This window comes from Camarhynchus parvulus, chromosome 12 (assembly GCF_901933205.1).
Source record: "Camarhynchus parvulus chromosome 12, STF_HiC, whole genome shotgun sequence".
NCBI classification, from domain to species: Eukaryota; Metazoa; Chordata; class Aves; order Passeriformes; family Thraupidae; genus Camarhynchus; species Camarhynchus parvulus.
In genome coordinates this window covers 15026605-15049444 of record NC_044582.1, presented here as the reverse complement: position 1 = coordinate 15049444, position 22840 = coordinate 15026605, and the positions used below count along the sequence as shown (strand labels likewise).

General features: G+C 43.0%; 1 protein-coding gene across 1 annotated transcript in view; it reads right to left on the bottom strand.

Annotated features, from left to right (window-relative positions):
• TAFA1 (TAFA chemokine like family member 1) overlaps positions 1-16515 on the bottom strand; it is a 210253-nt gene extending 193738 nt beyond the window's left edge. Inside the window, exons 1-2 of the mRNA XM_030956924.1 lie at positions 16019-16515; positions 13814-13934 (exon numbers count right to left, since the gene is read on the bottom strand). Coding sequence (XP_030812784.1) covers positions 13814-13931 — 118 coding nt within the window. The 5' untranslated portion in view covers positions 13932-13934; positions 16019-16515. The remainder of the gene's footprint in view (positions 1-13813; positions 13935-16018) is intronic.
• Between the last annotated feature and the right edge of the window lie 6325 nt (positions 16516-22840).

Genomic DNA, 22840 nt, shown 5'->3' with positions numbered 1-22840 from the left:
CAAGCTGCTTTTGTGATATGCACCCTTTGTTAGTTAAAACCTCCTTTTCACATCAATATTAAGTTCTGAATGACCAGCAACTGCTCTGAATGACCAGCTCAGAGCAGAGCCACATACTCAGCTTCAGTGGCAGAGATTTCAGGTGTGTCTTGTCTGTCTCCTCCCTTTCTGGCAGGGTTAGGGGCTGTCCCAAAGCCCACCTCAACCTCCACAGAACACTGCCTTATCCATGGAGACTGACAGCAATGGACTGGGGGCTTTTTGCTGCCTCATAAAAAGTGCGACAGAAAAATCCTGATATCTCATCTCTGCTCTCTTATTTATTTATTCAAGATGTAAAATTGAAGAGCTATTGGAAGGCACTCTCCCTTCACCCATATCTTAACACCACAGATCTACTTTAGGGAGAAAGATGAAGAGTCAGCCCCTAAAGCAGAACACAACTTCTGATTAGAGATACTCTGAATTGAATCTATTTAAGGAAAGAAGCAGTACCATGCCTAGTGGTTTTTATCCATCTGGCCATTTCCTCACTCTTCTTTCAGTGTCTAGAAATTTGCCAAATTGTTTCAGGTTTTGTTTTCTTTTTCTGCTTTTCCACTTAGTCAGAAAAACAATCAAGTGGTTCTAAACTAATTGCAAAATGTAAATACTGCACCAAACCAACACTTGATATACTGCTTTGGCTGTCATATAAAAAAAAATTCAATTATTTACACTGCTTTAGTCACACAACAAAAGCAACACTGCTTTTCAAAATGTAGACTCTTATCCTGTGTTCCCTCAAACTAAAACGTAAACAATTGTCACAACAAAAAATTTACTACAATTACTCAAGCACGTGAAAGCTTATCACCACAAGAGATCCAATGAGCAATTTTTACAGTAATTCTCAGTAGAGAGGGAACCAAGTCTTAGTTTGATATTCAAGGCCTAATGAGAGCCTCCAGACACTTTTTGCAAGCCAGGCTGAGGGCAGCAGCTGGTGCTCAGTCACCTTTTCATTGTGTGAGAGGAGAAGGATCCTCTGGAAAAGGATCCCTTGCCAGGACTCTCCAGCCCAAAAAGGTGACTCCAATCTGAAGTGGGACACACAATTCATTCCATGACAGCAAAGAGCACAAAGTCTTGACATGAAATAAAAACACTGATAAATATCTACAGAACCTTGGAGCTTTTGTGTTGCCAAAACAGAGATAAATCATGGAGAGATCTTTCTCCAGCTTGGAGGTTTTCTAGGCTCCAACAAAGGAGAAGCAGAACTTCTGCAGTCAACCTCAACAGCCAGAGCCCAGAACTGGCCATCAGTGGGGAAGGACATGCAGGACCTGAACAGCATCCTGCCCCTGCCAAGGGTGTGTGCACACTCCTTTGCCTGGGCCAAACAAGACAACACTCACAGGGGATTTTCCACCCAGGATTGCCAGAGCACAGCCCTCTTTAGGGACAGATATTCTGGAGCTTTCCCCAGATTAATCTGTGTTTTTAGAATCAAACAAGAGATTACGGTTTTGGGTTTTTTTTTCCAATTATAGCAAAAGAAATAATCTGAATTTTTTTCTCCCCTTTATAACATGACATTTATCTTGACACAAGTTTCCACACTGCTGTAGCTGCCCTGCAAGAATTACTACCGAGTAACAGTGGGCAGGTAATATTTGCAAATCAGACACATTTCAAAAAATACCCTGGGTTATACAGAACCCATTTTAGCCTGCCTGGCAAAGGCTGGAAGCACAGCACTAAACTCAGGTGGGAAGTGTAGGTTTTGAGTGAGAAACATTGCTAAAGAGGAAGCCTTTCTGTCCTAAGACAAGCTCAATCTTCTCCCCTCTTTAAGGAAGCACTTAAGTAGAAAGTGGGAAGCTCCACACTTGAAGCAAAGCTGGCACTGCCCCTCTGCAGCTCAGCTGAGAGCCTGGACATTCCTGGGCAGGGGGACAATCCCTGGGCAGGGAAACACTCCCTGACATGGCACAACTTGTTTGTCAGCTGAGCTCCAGCAACACGAGGGCTCTTTACACCTCTCAGCTGGGGCACTCTGAGCCATTACAGCTTAACCACCATGGAAGTTTAAGCCAGCGCGAAGTTGGCTTAAGGCAAAGCTCTTGATTCCATGAAAAGAGGGAGGTGAGAGGCTCCTGATCCATCACCCAAGCCCAGAGCAGCCATGCCAAGGACACAGCACGAGGGAGGGGATTCCTGCTCTGGGTACTGTGAGAAATTATACTCACTTCCAAAAAATTAAAAATTTATCAAAAATACAACAGAAGACTGAATAGAGAAAATATTACAGCACCAGGAGCAGAAGATTTTTCCTCACCATGTGCTCACCCACACAATGGAGGTTTTGCCTTTTAACCCTTTAGCCCCTCCCAAAGTTCTGTCCATCTACTCCTTCATCACTGTCTAGTGGTGGAGATCACTTCCTTCAATCTTGACTGGACATCAGCTGTGCCACAAGGACAAGCCAACCCTCCCAAAAGTCCCAAACCCAGGCCACTCCCTGATAACAACACAGGGGGGGTAAAACATAAGTCTATAAAACTTCTCTCTCTCTCTATATATATACGCAATATTTGCCTTTTAATTGTGAGAGTCAACCATGGCATTACTCATCACAGTACCAGCTGCAGGACAGGGCCTGGCAGCCACCAGAGGAGGCTCTGAGGAGCAGAGTAACAAAACCTCACTTGTTCCCATCTCAGCTCCCAGAAATGTGCTCCTGGGGCAGAGCTGGTTCCTCTGATGGCCTGTTCCACTGCTGGATGCTGCACAGGCTGTCCCTGGGCTGGCCAGAAAGAGAAAAAAACCAAACAGGCAGCGCTGGAGTCCCTGTAAAACCAGGCTGCCTTTTTTCTGTACCAAATGAGGTTCTGAGATCCATATGTGCTATCAAAATATGGAATAATGGAATAATCCCTCCTGACAAAGGCATATTTCAGTTTTGTTCACATCTTTGCCTCTTATGTGAAATCTGGACATTAAAGCACTTGGAAAGCAGACAGGACACAGCTTTGAGTAAGATATCTCAAACTTAAGATACTAATTTGTATCATGCATTATACAGAGAAAATTATTTTACCATAGTAACATTTAAAAGCAGGTTTGCATTCTAAACTCTGCATGAATTTCTCCTCCAGATTTTGATTCACAGATTCTGTCAGGACTAAGGGATAATCTCTTCTCACCTGTTAAAGAGCACAGCCCCTCAGATCTGGGGAGCTGCATACTAAAGACACAATCCTCTTCAGAAGGACTTCAGTATAAATCTGATACTTCTTTGTACCTTGTTTCCATCTCTAGACACTACAGATTACACCTCTTCCTTTGATAGGCAAAAAACAAGAAAGGAACACAAGAAATAATTCATTTCACCTAAGAACACGGTTTAGAGGGGACTTGCACAGCCTGAACCTCAGAGGATTGACTGCTACAAAGGACTGCTTGATGCCATACTGCTGTAAAATACCAATCAAAACACATGTGGGGTGTGTAGACACCAAAAACCACTACAAAATCTTCCCCAGTGGAAGATTCTGATCAGCAGAAATACTTCTACCTGTGGGTAGAAGATTATTTATATTTTTATATATATAATTTTACATATATACAAATATATTAAAACATTATATACATAATATATGTTTTTATATTATTATTTATATTTTCCCAGTTTTTCTTAGAAAACACTTTATCTACCCTACCAATATCAGGAAGTAAGAAATTCTTTCTAGCATTTCAAGTTTATCAAACAGCTCAATTTTGATCCTTTTTTAAAAATAAAACAGTTTGAAGCTCTTTAGTTTATGAAGATATCACTGGTGTTCTACTGGGGTGAAATCAAATGGAATTTTGTTGCTCAAACACCACATCAAGGTGCATTAATTAAGAAGAGGAAGTTCAGAAAGCCTTTTACAAAAGTGAGAGCCTTAAGAGCTTACATAAAGGAAGATTTAGAGAAAACAAAGGAAATTGGTTTAGAGGATGGGAGAAGGAAAATAAAGATTGAAACAGGATTGAAACCTACAGAAAATTGCTGGTAATTTGCCTTCATTGTGGAGCTTGCACTAAATGACAGCCTCTGCGTCTGGTGATCTCCCAGGGGTGGTTTGGAGGGTTAGAAATGCAATGTGCCCTGGATGCTCACTGCCCACAGCCTGCTCCCAGTCAGGGCACCTCAGAATTCCTCTTCCTCCAGCTGTGTTTGAGCTCCTCCTCCCTCCATCCTTCGAGCAGGGAACTCCAGAGCTCACATTTACCTCTTAGGACCAACCAGGCTCATAATGGAACTGGAGTAACCACGACAAGCATGAGATAAATATCTAATAACCACTCAACTCATTCAATTCAGCATGCTGTCAACAGCAGGAATCAGCATTAAACAATTACCCAATCCTGCCCTCAGGGAAAGAAAGAAACGCAAAATATTTCCAGAGAAGTCATTGAGCAGGATAAATTCAACCTCAACAAAATTCCCTGTGTCCTGCCTGGCAGCTCTCCTGACTCCCAGTGTGCTGTGGCAAATTGGGATACACAAGGTTGGAGGATCATTAATGGTTTTTCTCTACTTTTGCCCACCTCTGAGTCCCATCCTCTGCCTCTGCTGGCTTTTAATGGATAGAGGGAAAATCCTGATGTGTCCATATTCCTGGGAAAGCCAGGATCTGTCACAGACACTTCTCCACTTCACAGGCTTCACTGTGAATTTCCCTCACGTATTAAGATTTCAGTAGAGGACAAATGGCAAGGGAGGGCACAGAAGAGTTGCCCTGCTCTTAGGCGTTGAATAATCTAATTTAGGGACAGCTATCAGTGCTGCTTTGGCCTTGTTAATTTTCTCTTCCTAGACACTCACAGCTTTTGTCTACTGCTGTTATCAAGGCATTTGCATGCACTAATCCATGACAAATGGTTTCATTTGATGCACATCTGATTTCCTTGCCTGCCAACTAGAAAGAGATAATAGAAATACCAAGAGAAACTAAATTAGAACTAAAGGAGTCATCTATTTGTTGGAGAAACTCAAAACAAGGTTAGGATAAACACCACCCAGGCAGCTGAATTAATGGAGAAAGCACTCAGATGTCAGCTGAGGAAATACAGTTTCTAATTACCTGGAGGGAAAAAAAATGCTGCATTTCAAAGCTTCACAAAAAGATACTGCTAAAGAAATAATGATACTACAGATGTAGAAGCTGGCTTAGACACAGTCATTCTCTGTCAGATCCTGCCCCAGCACACTGAAAGCAATCAGGAACTCAAAAACCTCTGTGAGATCAACTCATCCCCTGGGTTCCTGGTTCACACAGCAATAACTTCTGGCTGACCACACAAATCTGAAACAACTCCATGCTAGTAACCAAAAACAGGAATTTAATGTGTTAATGAGTCACAGTAAATTGTGTTAGCTTAGCCCAGAGAGTTTATGATTTAAGCAAGGTTTTCTCCAGATTTCTCCTGTTTAATGAAAAGTGTATCCTTGTGTTAAGGGGCAACTTCTGAAAACACCAGACCTACTTTAATTTCAGTGCTGCTCTAAACCAAAACATGAGCTGGTACCAGGCAGAAGGACACACAAGATCCTCCTCATGTTCACCCTGGTATTGAATTTGAGCTCTCTGTGGTCTTGATTCCTCTTGGGAAAGAGGCAGATCTGAATTTCTGCTTCCAGACAGGATTTATGCCTTTCTAAACAACACCTCCAAATATTAAGTCCTCAGAATTTCTTACTCAGTTCCAATTTTGGCTATAAAACACAAAACAGGCTGGTGTTCAAAAGGTTCTGAACCGTAAAATCAGCCAATTTTTAAAGACATGATAGAAAACATAGGAGTTACTATATCATAGAAATAAAATAATGGAGTTTTTTATTAATACAATTACAGGAAGTACCTATATCTAGTCATATTTCAGTGTATTTTTCCATACCTTCCTTATCCTCAGCACCTATAGCCAGTCCAGAAATGAAGCTAAGGTCTTCTCTAAAATGTCTTTTTCAAAATGCAGTGTACTGAACATGACCTAAATCATATTTCAGTGTTATTTGATCTCATTTCTGTCTGGATTTTGCTTTTATTTGAATTCAGAATGATTCAGAATGTGAACATATTACTTTTTAATATGTTTATATAGGCAAATACATGAGCTACAGATACTTTTAAACTCTGGAACACATTCAGTCACCACTGTGTTATTGGGATTCCTGGGCAGCATGTAGGAAAGAGGTGCTAACCAATAGGTTCCCTTCATTTCTGCATGTTCTTGTAAGAAACAAACATATAAATCAATGAAACCAATTTTCCAAATAAAATGTCCTTGCTTGCTCTCAAGCACTTAATTAAACACCATTAACTCTAGTTTGTTTTGGCAACCAATTAATGTCATGATCAAATATAAATAGACTCTGCAAGAAAAGATTATAATTAATAAATCCTGAACAACACAGTACAATTGTACTGAAGCCTTGCTTGCCAGCAATATTTAGCAGCAGTTTTGGAGAGCATTAATGAGGACAGTAAAAATAAAGTTTTAACAGGGGGTGCAGTTTAGATCCTGAGGCTTTTGTGTGCACCCTGGTTGATCTGTAGAGTGTTTGGTTGCTGACATTATTTACACAGAAAAAAAAAAATCACAGTCCCAGGTTCCTCACTTTCCAACAAACTGATCTGTACATGCATAGGAGTCTTTAATCAAGTTCTCCACAGATATAACTCTCACTTGTACACAGTTTAATTGACAGTGTATTTTATTTTGCTCCCTGTTTTCTGGTAGGTTCAAAATGAGGGTTCTTGATTCAGATTTGTCCACAACAGAAAATTAAATTAATCCAGCAGATCTTTGGATCATGCACAAGGATGGATTAAAAACATTCTTTAATCTGAACCAAGAGCTCTCCTGATAATCAAGAGACAAGGATCACTGCTTAAGCTGGTTTTTAGTTGCCTATTCATTTAGTAACAGTTAAGGTACATGGTATACAAATAAAACTTAACTGCTCATGGTAGAAATATTTGTGCCCAATTCCAAAAATCTCCCAGCATGTGTGGCTGGGTGGGAGCTGCTCATGGAGAGCAGGTTATTCCCTGGGTTACCTAGAACTCAGACACTGCACCTCAACAAGGGTACCCATCCCAACAGATTGTTTATGTACTGTACTTCACTCGCTGATTCTCAAGCAATCCCTTTCACATCATCCAAAAACGAGTAAAATTTTATATTCCTGCCATCAATTCAGTTCCCAAGCCATGCTGCTTTCTCAAAATAAGGATTACAGTGGAACAGTAGGACTGAGTTATTGATTATCATGATAGCAACAGTGATCCTGCATGCTGCTGTCACTGAAGTGACCTTTCAAGAAGGGCAGGAGTTTTTTCTTTACCCACTATGAAGGGGCAAACTGGCATTCCAAAGGAAATACAGAAGGCAAGAGAGAGATGTCAAAAAACAATCTAAATAGAGCGTAGAAATATGAGTCACAGAAACATTGGGCTGTGTAACTTCATTCAGCTTAATTTACACCCCCGATTCCCCATTGTGCATCACTGCCTGACTCTCATAAATTTAGACTCCAACTGTGCTGCAGTCCTCGTGGTCCCTTCCCAGGGCACAATGAACAGAAAGCTCCAGCATCACTCCCATGCAAAGGAGTAAGATCAGCTGGAGAAAACTGCTCTGTATAGGGCACCTGAAAACAGCAAAAAATGCTGAGTTCCAACAGAAAAAAAAAAATCTTGCTCACAGCACAGGTTGGTTTCACAGAGTGAAAAACATTCAGAAGGAAACACAAATATTATAGACAGTACAGGGTAAAATAATACCAAACTTAAAGGGGAAAACACATCAATCTTATGAAGCAATGCACTTGAATATTACTTTTTAAAATATAAATGAGCCTTGGACTAAAGCAGGCTAATCATTAAAGGCATGTTTCTGATGTTATCAGCAAAAACACTTCAGTGCACAGCAATGTAGTCTGCCTCTGGGGTTTATATTTGTAGGTGCCAAATTTTCCTTGGGATTTTACCACCCCAGAATGAATTCCTACAGTCTTTAAGGCCATGACAGCGAGCTACAAATAGTGGTGTGCACTGAAAGGTCCCTGCATGACTCACAGGGCCCTGAGACTGCACTTGGAGAGGGAGGCTCAGCACAGGGCTGGGAGCAGGAGATGCTGCTGGGGCCAGCACAACAAGAAGAGCTTTTTGGACCCTGCTTCCCCAGGGCAGCTCCTGCACAAGTGTCTGCCTGCATAGGGGCCTGAGGGAGAGCTGAACTGGCTGAAGGGGCACAGGATGGGGACAGGAGCGTGGCCAGGAGGAAGGGGACTAAACCAGAGCACAGAGAGGGTCAGTGCAAAGCACCCACACAGGAGGCATCATCCCATTGTCCCTGTGGGAACACTTTGCCATTGCTGATTTGCACAAGGTGTGCAGTGAGGGTGACCCCAGGAGCTCACCCACAGGAAAGGTGGCACCCAACAGTGGGGGAGGAAAAGGTGGCACCCACAGATGGAGGACAAGGTGGCACCCAAGGAGGGGAGAACAAGGTGGCACCCAACGGGGAATGCAGCCACGCTTGCAGCAGCTGCTGGGGAGCCCTCCTGTGCTGCTCAGACCCCAGTGCACACCCTGGCCATGCTGCTCTTCACAGCCCATGGAGTTGACACTCCTGATCCCCGCAGGTTGCTCCACCTCCCTGGATCAGCAGTAACCAGGCAGCACATTCAACATTCACTGGTGACAGCTCTCCTCCACCTGCACCAAGCTGTGAGGATTCCAGCTGCCCTTCTGCTCCTGCCACTGACCAGCCAGGGAGGACAGCCTGACCCCTGGCAATGCCAACCTATCCCTTTCCCTTTACTTCCCCTGTGTCCCAAGCAACAGACCCCAAAAATCCCATGGCTAACTCTATCTCCAAGCACACCCTGGAGCCATGATAGCTTTGTTTCAGAGGTTTGATTTTTCAGGGAAAAAAAATATCATCAAAAGCCCAAAATCACAGGGTGCAATACTTCTGATCAAGTCTGCTGCTGTAAACAAGCCCATCACACAAGCACAGCAGGCAGTTCATTGCCATCATGCTGCTAGAAACCCTACCTCATGCTTAAGTGTTGATTTTGTCACATCAGTTCTCTTCCTAAACAAAGTACGTGTCCACATACATCCAAATGTATTTTGTGTGTGACCAGGAACACAGTAGGTACTTACAACCTGGATTTCTTCACTTAGCAGTTGGTAATTTCACATTTTCAAGAGCAGCCTGTCAAGGCCAGGTGTGTATAACAAAGGTATCACAAGGGAGATCTTTCCAGTGAGTGACTGGAAGAGCTCCTTGTGAGCAGGATTTTGTGACTAGGCACTGTGCTGCTTCCTGTGCATTTGCTGGAGTAAATGAAAACCGAGTTAGACCTTAGAACTCAAAAATGTGCTGATTTTAATTAACACAGCAAGAAACAATAGCTGTCACCTTTCATGGCCATGGCTGGCTGTGTATCCTGCCTGGCAGTTTGAACATTGTATACTGAAGGCAACAGTTTGCATTCACACTATGTGATTAATGAAACACAATTCTTGCTAATCACAGAAACTTTTATATATTATCTGCCTAGTGCCACACTTGCCTCTGTCCACAGCAAGAGCAAAAATCCTGCTGAACTCACCTTCCAAATCTCAATTGTTCTACAAAGTAGAGACATTTTATTTATACTTTCCTGAGGAATTAGATTCAAAACCCTGCCTGTTTTGAACTGAATAGCCACATATATGGGGCATATGAAAATAGCAGACCTTTTGAAATGTGAAAATATGCAGTTTACCCCAGGGCTATAAAAAAAATCAGTGGGAAGGCCAAGATCAGAACTAAGACATTTTTTGCTCACAGCCACAGACTACAGTTTCTGCAAAATGCTGTCTACTGAGAAACATGCTCACAGCATCCTTAGGTTGATGTTCCTTGTTAGTTGATGCAGAATTGCTTTGAGACTGATTTTTCTGTCTCGTAATATGTAGTACAGAGAATCACTTCTTGAGGAGATTTTTAATAGGCACATCATTAACTACTGTCACAATAAAAGGTACTTCATGTTTAGCATCATAAAATTCCAGCCTTGATTCAGTCCATGATTTCTTCCTCTGAACAGGACTATTTTTAATTAACATATTTGCAAATGTCAGCAGTGCTACAGTGGGTACCTTTTTCTGCTTGTGTGTGCCTTCCATCTTTACAATGCACACAAGACTAATTCATTTGCACAAACCTACAGGTGAATCCTGTGTCCTTCCAATACATGGCCAGTGTTGTCACCTATGATTAGCTGAAAGATCCAATCCCTTGTTATAGAACAAAGTCAAAATTTTGCAAAGAATTGCGTGACTGAAAGGGTGATGTCTGCTTTATTTTTTTTTTCAAACTTGAATCCTGTACTTTGCTAATATCTTATGTCACCAAATCCCAGCATCAACTTCCTGCTGCTGGGAGGCTCAATCCTGTCAATCAGATGATCAATGAACTATCACAGGCACTCAGATAACTCTGCAAATCAACATGTCCACTCTAACCCCTCAGGCCAATTCCACAGCCCTACAACAACTGTGTGTATCTTAGAGACCAAAACAACCAGCATGGAATTCTTTTCATTACCACTATTTCTTCTTAAATCACACAGAAATGACAAGCTTGCAAAGAAGATGGAGATTTGTTTCCACATAAAGTCATTTCCTGTGAATGCTTTCACACATCCTTTGCCTAACATGATTTTCATGAAAATGAAATATAACCATAAAAAACCCTGCAGAAAGCCATGAGTATTGCCCAAGGGGAATTACACTGCAGTGGGGTTCTGCAGGTTTACTCCCAGGTCTCCTCTTCCTCACCTACCCAAGTCAAAAGGAACAGGCACCAATATTTAAGGGCACTAAAGAGCAGCACTCAAACTTCTCACTGCGTTAATGAGACAAGAAAGAATTAATGAACAGGCACAAACAATACAGCATCATTCATCTCATAAGCAAGCAGTATTTACTATGGCCTTACTACCTGTGCCCACCTGCCAACATTTCACAGAAAATGAAGTCACAAATACTGTCATGTAGAGCAGTTTATCACATTTGTTTCCAGGTTCATACCTTCTGCTAAGTCATCTAACTGAATAAAGAAGTACTGAATTATAAAAATGAAAAATTATGCTGCACTGGAAAGAGGTTTTAAGCTACTGTGATTGCACAGTGTGTTAAAATCTATTTCAGCCCATTCAGATACTTGTTTGAGAAAGTTTCTGGGAGGAAAAAAAAAAAAAGATCAAGCTCAGAAATCTCTGATGATAAACTAACCTTTTAATATATTGCCCTTGATTTCCAGGATTTCCAAACTGGATTAACTGCTGTGGTCCAGATGGATATATTCACTGTGCTAATCCACTGTGTTCAGTTCAAGTTTATTATGCTAAATACACTCCAAGAGGATTTTATCTTTTACCTGCACCTTCCTGTGCTCAGTGAGACTCTTCTATTCATCAAGAATGAGAAGCACAAGATGAGGTGGAACCTGCCTTTTTAATTATCTTGTACCAAAGTGGCCCCATGATGGAGATGAACTGCTCAAACTCTCTTATTTTAGGGCAGCTCATTATCTATGCACAATCACAAACTGAAAGAAAAGGTATGCTGAGCATGCTATTGATTACAGCTCTATCTGCCATGATGCAATAACTGGAAATTTCATACACAAAGTATTAAACTACTGAAATTATGCTTTGGCTTATCTGCATCCATTTTTTATTCACTTTTATTTGGCTGAACATTTTAATCTTATTTACACAGTTTCTAACTAAAAGTAAACTACACATTCCTAATAATATAAATATGAAAAATAGGATGTGCTCAGGGACTGCAGTTGAATACATTAAAATCACTCAGTTTGCTAGTTAACATATTTCCATCCCTTTTATGTACAACCTTTCACATTCAGTTGGCAGACTGCAAATTCATGGCCCTATTAAAAAAACAGTGTCTTGATTTTCTGTTGTGACAGCAGAAATCTTCCAAAATATCTGAGTTTCCCTAAAGGACACTCACTGGCTGGTACTTCCCAGGTGTAGCACAATCTGAATTTGAGGTGAACATCATGTCAAATTCCACTCATCTGTCAATGTAGTGGATTATTTCTTGAGAGACTGAAATTGGCTGCCTGGGATCAGAACACCATCAATCTTATTCATGTAGGGTGCAGAGAAGCTGCCTGAGCCAGGCTCGCAGGAGGGAAAGCTTGGCTGCTTCTAAGGAGGTGATGAGGCAGCTGTAAAACCTTCACTCTATCTGTAGCACATCCCTGAGTGAAAGATTTTGTCATTTTTTACATTTCCCCAACATTTGGTATGCATTCAGTGTCTTGCTGTTCTTGCTTCATAAAAAAGGTGATTTTTCAAGCTTAGGCAAATGTTGCAGAGCTCTGGATCTGCCCAGTTCTCATTTTTCCTCATAATGTCACTTGTTTCAACTGATTCCATAAAGTGATATTATGTTTTCCCTTTACATACCCATGCAGCTGGGCTCTCTTTTCCCCTTTCCTTCACTAGGGACAAACTCAAATAACCAGCAGCATTTCTGATAATTGCACTATAATAAATCTCCGCAAGTCCCAAAGAAGTCCCTCACCCCTCAAACTTCAAGCACTCCTAGATTTCCAGTGCCAGGGGTTAAAGGTGACACCCTTGGTTAATCTGATGCTCTAATATGGGCACTGAGACCTGGCCTAGCAAGGATTTTGGTCGATTCCTCTGTAATATTTATGTTTTATTAGAACAAACCAAGACAACGCCAATACCTGTGATTTCTGGGCAAGAAACATACCTGGGAAAACTTTGAGTTTTAAAGTTGCCAAAGACCTGTGCTCAAGACCATCTGTCTTTGAAGGGATATCATTTGATCAAAGACATTAAAATATTAATTGCCATGTCATAAAATGATTCATCACTGTGAGTTAACACTTTCCATCTTTCATTTCTACAACTCTTAGAGCCCCTCCCACCTTTTCTTTGGATTCAAATTTGGTTAAGTGACATTCTTGGCCCATCTAACTTTAACCAGATGAAAATTTTTAGCATAGCACATTCTTCAAAGTGCAATTAGCAGTTGAAGGAGTTATGTGATCCATTTCTATTAATAAAAACATAATAAAACCACTGCTGTGCTGTCCCTGCAGACCAAGCAGTCCAGGTGAGCTGTGCTCTCCACTGTTAACCTGTGGAATTGATTCTGCCTTTACAGGCACTGCACTCTGTTCACAGTCCCAGATTCTCCTCCAGGACACACTTTTTGCAGCCCCATCAATTTCAGAGGTAAACTTGAGAACCTCTGAATGAGTGTGCCTCCTTTAACCCAAGGCAAACATCTGACCTCCAGATTCAGTGCCCACGGTTTAAGGAACAAACCTGAACCCAGACTGGGTCAGATAAGTACAAAATTCCACAAACCTGTGCTCTCACAGTGTCCAAGTTCTACAGAAATTCCAGAACTTCACCAAATGGGAAGAAGGGGAGAGAGAAACAAGGACACAGAAACTGAACCGTTACCCGCAATGGGATTTTTCTGTTGGGCAATTGTTAGAAAATGACATCAAACATGACTATTCCCACATTGGATTGGCAAAGCACAACACACATTAGACTCACCAGAAAACAGATGCTGCGCAATACAAAGGCAAACAACTCATAAAACTTAAATGATAAAGAGAATTTTGATTAGTCAATCATTTATCAAGACAGACAGGAGCACGGGCAGAGAGCCTGCCAGCCCAGAGCTGAGCTCAGTCCTACCTGGTCTGTGCAGGTGATGCTGCTGGAAAGTGTGATGGAGGGACCCCTGACAGAGCAGCATTGCACAGGCACTTATCCACAAATACAGGACCCAGGACATTGCAGAGACCACTGCCATTCTCTAAACAAAATATTAGACACACATTATTATCCAACGCCTTCCAGCACACACAATAGTCAGCTTCCATTACAACAGTGGTTTTAATACTTTTCTGTTTCACTCCTTTTGCTAAACGTCTTTTGATTATTATTCCCCCCCTGCAGGATGCAATTGTTGTACAACAAAGGTCATGCCCAAAAAGGACAGCTGAGGTAAAGAGACATCAACACAGGAGCCTGGGTAACTTTAATAATTCAGTGGTAAAAATCAAACTGTAATAATCTGAGGACTAAAAAAACCACAATATAAATAGAAGCTGGGAAATATTCTCACACTGATCCATAGCTCAATTTACAAGGGAGTTAAAAATATAAACCAAATTTTAAAAAGTCACAACACCAGCTGGAAAAACCCAAGATGATGTCCAGACAGTATCAAAGCTGCTTTAAATACATTGCAGAAAGACATAACACATCCTCAGATATCCAAGACATATTGCCAAAATACTCCATCCCCAAAACTAAAAAGGTTATTACTGACCCAGAAGGTAACAGTACATTGTTTGGTTTTTTGCTTTTGCAAGCATTAATTATTAATCATGCTTTTGTCTACCAAACAAAGTAATTGTTTCTCAGAATTATGTTCTAATCCCCAGATGAAATCAGCTTCCTTTTGTTCGACCTGTGCATGCACAAGGACTGGAGTATGGCCAGGCTGAATTTCAGATGTGTTCTATAGAAGATCTGATGCTTCCACAAAGCATATTGTGTCAAAATTTTAAAAATATTCCCTTTGCAAAGGGAAAAGGCAATTTCTTTGTCTGCTGGTGCTGGTGCACTTGGCCATGCAGTGCAGACAACTCTTTTTCCATACTTGTGCTCATGGTTGTACTAAGTGGGTGAATTTCCCTCTGACTTGTTAACTTCAGCAGCCCTTGCTCAGTGCCTGCAAGGATCAGGAGGTTTGCAAGGCTCAGCTACGCTACACATCGTCCAGCTCCCCTAACAGCACCTTCTGCTGCATTTCAGATGGGCAAATTAATCAAACTTCAGGCACTCTCCTCACTCAGCCAATGACGGGATGCTGCTCTCTATCTAATAATCCAATCAGCTGAACATCATTTTCACAGAGCAAGAAAGACTTTGAAAGATTCAGTCTCTCACATGGAAAAAAATCATGTTTTTACCAAAAAAACCCCACTAAAACTGCATGCAGTATCAGGGGATTTCTACAGTAGGAAGATGAACAATATTAAAATAGCAAAATGCTGTGGTAATGAAATATATGCATAGAAATCCTTTTTTTTCGCCCTGATTTTTAAGCAGCAGAGTCTTTGGGAAGCTTTTTAAGTCTAATTAGTTGAAATGAACCACATAAACTGACAAGTATAATTAATAGAGAATACCAAAACATTATTTTGATCAGCATGAGGCTCTTCCTTTCTCTGCACTGAGTGCTTGATGCACTGCTTGGTGTATAATTAATTTCATTTCCAACTGTTTGCTTTGCAGTATACAATGCACTTTTTCTCCTCTCTTTTTAGACCCATTTATCTTGCAAAATAGATTCAATCTCCTCAGATCCTGGAGCTCCCAGGAGGCTTCCCGTGTCTTCAGGAATTAACACCTTCTTGTCATAATTGGTGCTCCCGTGCTTTTTATATCACAAGGCAAAGGGAAAGGTGAGCCTCACGCAGGGGAATTTCAGGTAGTCAGGTTATTTAAACTGAACTTTAAAAATCCCAGTCAAAGAGCGAAACTTCCACAACCTGCTAAATGCTTCTGTATCTTTCCTCCGGCATCATGTTCTTTACACATGGACAGCAGACTTTACCCACTCTGGCTTTAAAATTAGTTTTTGTGGCATTTTAAAATATAAAACCCTCTCTCAAACATTTGCTATTTCAAACTACCTTTGCTCAAACCCAGCGTTTCTTACAAACATCTTCATGCACTCGTTCGTCAGCAAACTGTCACACACATACAATTTCACCCAGAGATCGTCTTATCATTAATATAGAAACACAGCAGTGAATATTTTCCACTTGTTATCTGAGGAGTTCCAGATCTGATTTCTGAATCTTAAATCCTGAGGAAGCTCCTTACCTGAGTAATCCAACCAAGAGCAGAGCACTCTAGTAGTGTTCATCGGAAAGATCTAATACTTTTTTAAATCCATCTGTACCACAATAAGGGATTTCTTTTATAGCTTCCCAATAATCTTCTTTATCAGGATTAAAAGTAGAAAAAAAAAAAAAAAGAAGCAAAAAAAATCTCTTTTTCGTTACAAATCCTGTTTCCAGAGTAAAGAAGACATCTGAGCTCTCAGACTGCCGTCAGAAAAGTGGCCAAGGTTTGAGGGGTGGAAACCTTCTCATTTTCACCTTTAGAGCATTTCCGAGCATCCCCTGGTGCTGGAGGAGCCCTCTGCAGGGGTCTGGCGGCGAGGGGCGCCTCGCAGGACACGCGAGGCCGAGCAGCAGCCGGCGGCTGAGGGCAGCGCGGCCGCGGCTCCGCACGGGCGGCACAAGGCGGCGGCTCCCGGACCTGCCCGAGCCTATTTCAACACATCCCCGCTCGGGAGAGTATCACATGTGCCTTAAAGCGACACAGCCCTCGCTCAGCCAGCGACTGGAGCTGCATTTAAATAGCGGCAGCAGAGCTCGCACGGCGCAGGGGAGCGGCCGCTCGGGCTGCGGGAGGCGGGCGGGGCGGGGAGCCGGGAGTGCGCGGCCTCCGAGGCGCCTGGGACGGGCTGATTCCGCCAGCACAGCCTTTATCCGCCAGCCTTCATCCCCCGGCACCTGTTCACCAGAGGAGAGCGAGACTTCGGGAGTCTCTTCCCCTGCACATGCCTGGGAAGGGGAAGGGAGGTGCAGGGAAGGGGAGCGAGGCACACAGCGGAGCAGGAGACTCCCTCACGCTCCCGGGGGCTGTCCAGCACCTTGCCACAACTCTCGGGGGAATCTTTAGCTTTCCTTCCAATTCCATTTCCGAGCCTTCTCTGCAGACAATGGGGAAAGAGCTCTGATTTACTCCCAAATGCTAAAGCTCAGCTATGCCAGATTATTTATTGCAGTTATTTATTCTCCACGTCTTAAGTGGCCATTTACAGGAATGGAGTGGTTTCCTCTCCCTCTTGTACCATATGTAATTATTTTTTTTAAAGAGCCATTGTATAGACTTAGTACATACCATTCACTTGGTATTACAGCTCTTATGTCTGCCTACAAAAGAAAAAGGGCTTGGAGACAAAACAGAAACTTCCATTTTGAGAGCTCAGGATGTGTGCTACAACACAATGTGGGATTATTTGTTTTCCCCCTGGATAACCTGTGGTAGAAGAGTGTGCCACCTTCACTAAATGCTCACCAGCACAAGACACCAAACAATAATAAATAATAACAGCACTAAGTACTCTTACACTCAAGTACCTCCAGCTCAGCACCTGAGGACATCTATCTCAGTGCAGACTCTCTGAGAGGTGCAATGAGCTCGCCTGACACATCACATTCTCCTTTGGAGCTGCTCTATTTTATCGGGTAATACACACCAAGTATTTGGCCCTGCAGACCAACAGAGATGCTATACTGGTCTCTGCCACAATGCTCAGAGCAGGTCTCTATTACAGCCTTAACACAGTGAAGCAATTGGTGGCAGGTGGGTGTGACAAAGTGACACAGGAGATCACTGGCCATGAACTTTCCCATCAGGTCCCTGAGCATAGCTGGGGACAAGAGAGTGGTTCAGGCCAAGCTTCACTGACCAGAGATGCTTTCAAGGGGTCAACACTTTATTTTCAGGTGCTTTGTTTCACAACACATTGTGGGTGGGGATATAATGATATGTTTAATAATGGCTTTCTTGTTTTCCTGCAGAATTTCCTTAGACACCGAAAGACAGCAAAGAACTGAGGTCGTTATTACTGTCTGGCCTCAGAAGGGTCTAGAAGGCTCAAGAAAAGTGGATGAGAGGCAACAAAACCCCATGAAGTACTGAAGAACAAGGTAGGTACCTTGTAGCTACCCTGGATCAGGTACAGCCAACAGCAGGAGTCAGCAGGAGGAGGCTGCTGGGGTTTGCTGCCAAAGCCACAGGGAGGCTCAAGGAATTCAATCCCATGGGAATACAGGGAGATTTCTGCAGCTCCTGTGAAGGGCAAGTGATGGGGATTTAATTGGAAATAAACACCTCTTTAAGATAAAACCCTTTTAGGACTTTGTGGGAAAGATACAAGTGAAATATACAGTGTGGGAAACATACAAGTGAAATATACTGAGTCAGGAGGTGTGAAGAAAGATAAAAGGAGAAGGGTCTCAAGCAAATACCTCCTAAGGAACTCAAAAGCCTTGTGGACAGCAGGAAGAATCAGACAAATTGTGACCACACACCTTGGCAGAGTAGTCAGAGACAGATTTATGCAAGATACAGATTTATGTAAGGTACAGCAGACCTGTCACTCTGCCAAGCACTGCTAACTCCCAGCTCCATGAGGCTAATGCCACCATAACCCCTGACAGATGCTGCTATTGCTCAGGACAAGCTCTGCAGAAACAGGGGACATGTTGCTTCTGCAGGGTAGGGGGGAGATCAGAGGGACAGAGAGAATATTAAACAGGCTGTGCTTGCAGCCTCTCCCTGCCCTGGCTCCCAGCATCAGACAGGAGCACAGGAGTCCTTGGCAAATCTTGCAGAAGCATCCTCACACCTGCTTTGATGTCTTTGCTGCCAATTTTAACTTTCAGTGGACCAACAAGACATCAAACATTTTCCTCTTGCCCTCTTTGCTGAGCACAGTGCCATATTCACCTGATGGTTTGGGGTTTACCTCAGCCTCCTCAGCTGGCTCTGACAGGGAGGGGATGATGCTTTACAAGCACCTCTGGCCCCATGTTGAATGTGAGGCTACTGACCCTGACACCCTGGGAAGAGAAAATAGGAAGGAAAAAAACCCACAAGTGAGCAGCCTGCACATTTCAAAATGCTTTCTCATGAAAAGGGAAGGCTGCAAGTAATTTGTCTCTAGACAAGAGGAAGATAGGACAAAAGGTGGTGTCCTGTGGAATGGCAGCTCCTGGCAGTGCTGGGGCTTGATGAATCCATGAACACCTTTGGGTTTCATGGTCTGTGTCTGACTGCTGGGAGGTGAAGTGTCAGGAGGAGCTCCTTCCACTCCCACTCTGACACAGGAGAGGACAGACAGCAGCACCTGAGCTGTCCCAGCTGGAGAGCATGGAAGCTGCCCATCCACAGCTCTGACTGAGAGACTCCACGGGGCTGCTGGCACAGACCATTACACTGGATGGCATCTCCAAGGTGAAGGTAGGTTGCAAGGGGTCAGCAGGAATCCAGCTGTCTTTGAGAATCTGCCCCACACCCAGGGCTGCATGCACAAGGAGAACAGCATCTCCCTCCTGCTTCCACCATTCATCTAGAGATGCCAAGTAAATGACAAAAATAGGCAAATAAAAATAAATGCTCTTCCCTGCCTGGACCTCTATTTATCACAATTTTCTGGGCACACAGAAAAGGACAGCATATGCAACTCAGGCAAGCTCATGCAGACAGCAGATTGGTGCTGGCACCCAAACAGGGGCCTCTGGCCTCTGCTTTCTGCGTTCTGCCTCCTCTGCCTCCCTCTCCTCGTCCCCCACAGTTGCCTTTTCCCCATGAAGAGGTTTAACACCACGCATCCATGCTCGTATTTCACAGGTCCTGGAGAAGGCTCACCACCTTGGAAATGCAGAGCTCCTCAGTTCCAGTGTTCCTGGGACAAGGAAGCTTTGCTTTTCACAGATTGTATTCTCCACCCCTCCCAGCTGCTTCCACCCACCCTACAAAGCTCCTTCCCATATCCCAGCCTCTCCCCTGGCTGCTGCCTGGGCAACAGGCACTGCACACTGCAGCTCCTCCCTACCTAAATGTTCCTTCCCAGGTGAGCCAAGTGCAGTCTCACAGCAAATTTTACCTCAGCTCCACCAAAAGCCAGATTTCTGATGCTCATCCAAGGTTCACAACATGCATGAAAGCTTTTTCAAAAACCTGGCAGAGCAGTTTTGCTTGGCCTCCTCCCCTCCTCACAGAGTTTTTCCTCCACTGGGAACCATCCCACATGGATACCCAGCAGCTGAGCATGCAAAGATGGAGCTGCCTACACGTGATTGCCTGAACAGCAATGCTGTGAAGCCTAGAGTTAAAACCAGCCAAGAAATCCTCATCCAGGGCCCTGAGCCTCCCTGTGTTTCTTGCTCTTGGTTGTTTTCCTTTCCCCTAGTGGAACAGGAAGCACAAAGAATATTCCTTTGGTACAGGGAGAGCACAGGATTATCAGGTCCCTGGACACAGCTTGGCCCAGACATTTACAATCCACATTCAATGCATGAGTGCAGCAATGTTTGATGTTCTGTGTGCACATCACCTCTGCTCAGCCAGGAGCTCCACTTCATGTCTAGAACTTTTGATAGATACATTCCCAGGAAAATCTTCCTCATCCTGAGACTTCCTTTTCTCAGTCCTCACCCCTTTTCTCCCTCTCTTGCAGGTCATCTAATCCAATCTCAGTGACCAAACTGAATCTATTTCCTTTCTTGCCCTTCCTATGTCTTCAATGACAGCATAAAATCCTTCTGGCTATATTGTAAGGTTTGCTCCTCCTACAGCTTTTTCCAGTGACAAGAGAAGATGCAGTGTTTTTTCTGAGTCAAACAAGAAAAGCTTAGCTAGAAAGATACAGCATTTTTCCATGAAGGGAATAAACACTAAGGTTTTTTCTGGCTGTCTCCACTGACCAACACAAAGACCCCCCACACACCAAGAGCCTGAAAGAGCAGAGCTGAACAACATGTGCAGGGAAGCCCCTTCCCATGGGATCACCCCAGGGGCTGGTGCAGACAAATTTTGTTCCACCTCAAGTCCAGGATGTTGGGAGATGTGCTGTGTTTCCAGCCCAGGTGCAGACACATGGAAATGGAGGCTCAGCCAAGGCAGCAGCACAGCACACTCAAAGGAGATGCTCCACCTGCTGCTCTTGGCCCCTTTCCACCCTCTCATCTCCTGGCACATCCCTGCTCTGCCTCTCTCCCTGCTGCCTCAGCCACACCAAACCTGCTTGGCAGATGCAGCAGCTTTGTCAACCATCCCCAAGTTCACAGGGGGGATCCAAGCAGGAAGATGACGCAACCACAGGGGAAAAAGAAACCAACCAAATAAAACCCCAACCAAACCAAACCCCACAACAACCACAGGAGCACAATATGTAGCTTGCACTGGAAAACAACAATCAAATAACAAGTTTGAATGTTGACAAAAGCAGGGAGAAGTGAGAACGGAACACAAAATGAAGGATTCTCACAATTGTTCTTCCCAGCCTACCTTAAACTTGTGGCTACTCCTTGTCAAAGGGATGTCTGGTCTTCCCAATTACTGTATTTGGGAGGCAGGGATTCTGCTTTTTACAGTTTTCCAAAGCCTAAGATGGGGGGAGAGGAAAAAGAACACATCTATATTTGTCAGGGAAGTTTCTATCACAAAAGTTTGTGTCCTAGTTATTTTTAAAGTATGTAGGACAACGCACACAAAAATTCTCAACCCTTATCTAGAACTTGCCATTAGCTGACAAGAGGATTAACAAGATGAATTATCTGTGCAGTACATTATCATCATGAAAAAAAAATTAATAGCACTCAATACATTTAAAATATAACCAGAAAAACATGACTATGCTCAGGATATCATGGCAGGTAAACATAACCATCGTGTAATGGAGATCTGTTGTCCATTTCATTTCAGTTCAGAGATACCAAAAAGCAAAGAAATCTAAGTTGAAAACAGCCCATGATCTGATAGCAGTTCATGGCTTCTTGTGATACTATTAGCCTTTATCTATAGCGGGAGAGATCATCCTGATCTGAAAATCCAGAAGCTTTTCATGGATTCCCAAATTCATCCCAGCACAAACTCAGCACCTCCAGCTGATTCTTAAAAGAGCCAGCTTGAACCCATTACATAAAATGCTGTTGGAATAGTCCCAGTTTGAAAACAAGCTATTACTTTTGTCAGGCTGCAGCTGCTTTTCCAGACCAGAAAAACCACATTACAGGCAAGATTCCCCTACTGTGGGCAAATCATGGGTCAGAGGCTGCATGAACTGAAAATTAGTGTATCTATAGCCAGAGGGGACATTTGGCATTTGATATATCACTTTCATTATGTCAAATATCAGCCCTAATATCACAGGTTTAGCATCTACTTTTGCTGCTGAAAAGTCAACTTTTACATGATGGTGCAAGTGTTTTTAATATTTACAACATAAAACAAATCCAAGAAAAGCAAAGGCATTCAAAATCTTTGGGAAGCAAATTCCCTATGGTGAGCTCAGATATAGTCACTGGGTTATATTCACTCCCTCTGCACTTGCTATGTTCCTAAATTTCAGTTAAACTTAATTAAAAAAATAGCTCTCCATTATTATTTCAGCAGCTTTAGAAGCAGGGTTGAACTAGATGGTCTTCAGAGGCCCCTTTCAACCCCAGCCATTCTGTGAGTCTGTCATTATCATGAAGTAATATATAAAAAAAGGAGGTTTCAACAGTTTAAAAAAGCCTTCTCTGTCAAATTTGACATATTTCAGACATCAGCATAGAAACAAAACTATCTAGAAGACAAATTTCCCCCTAAAACATTGCAGCAAGTCAGCCCTAGCTTGATAGCCCCTCTCTCTCCTCTTGGTAGACTCCTCCAGCCCAGCCAGCCTTCCACCTTCTCCTGGCACAGGGACAGCTGTAGGAAAAGCTGCCAAATCCATACAAAAAGTTGTTACACAGACCAAAGCTCAAAAATACATCAACCCTTTTCCAGTCCCATCAGAAGCAAAAAATTTCCCCAACAAACCACGGAAGCTCAAAGGCCAAACCATGAACACAACCAGGA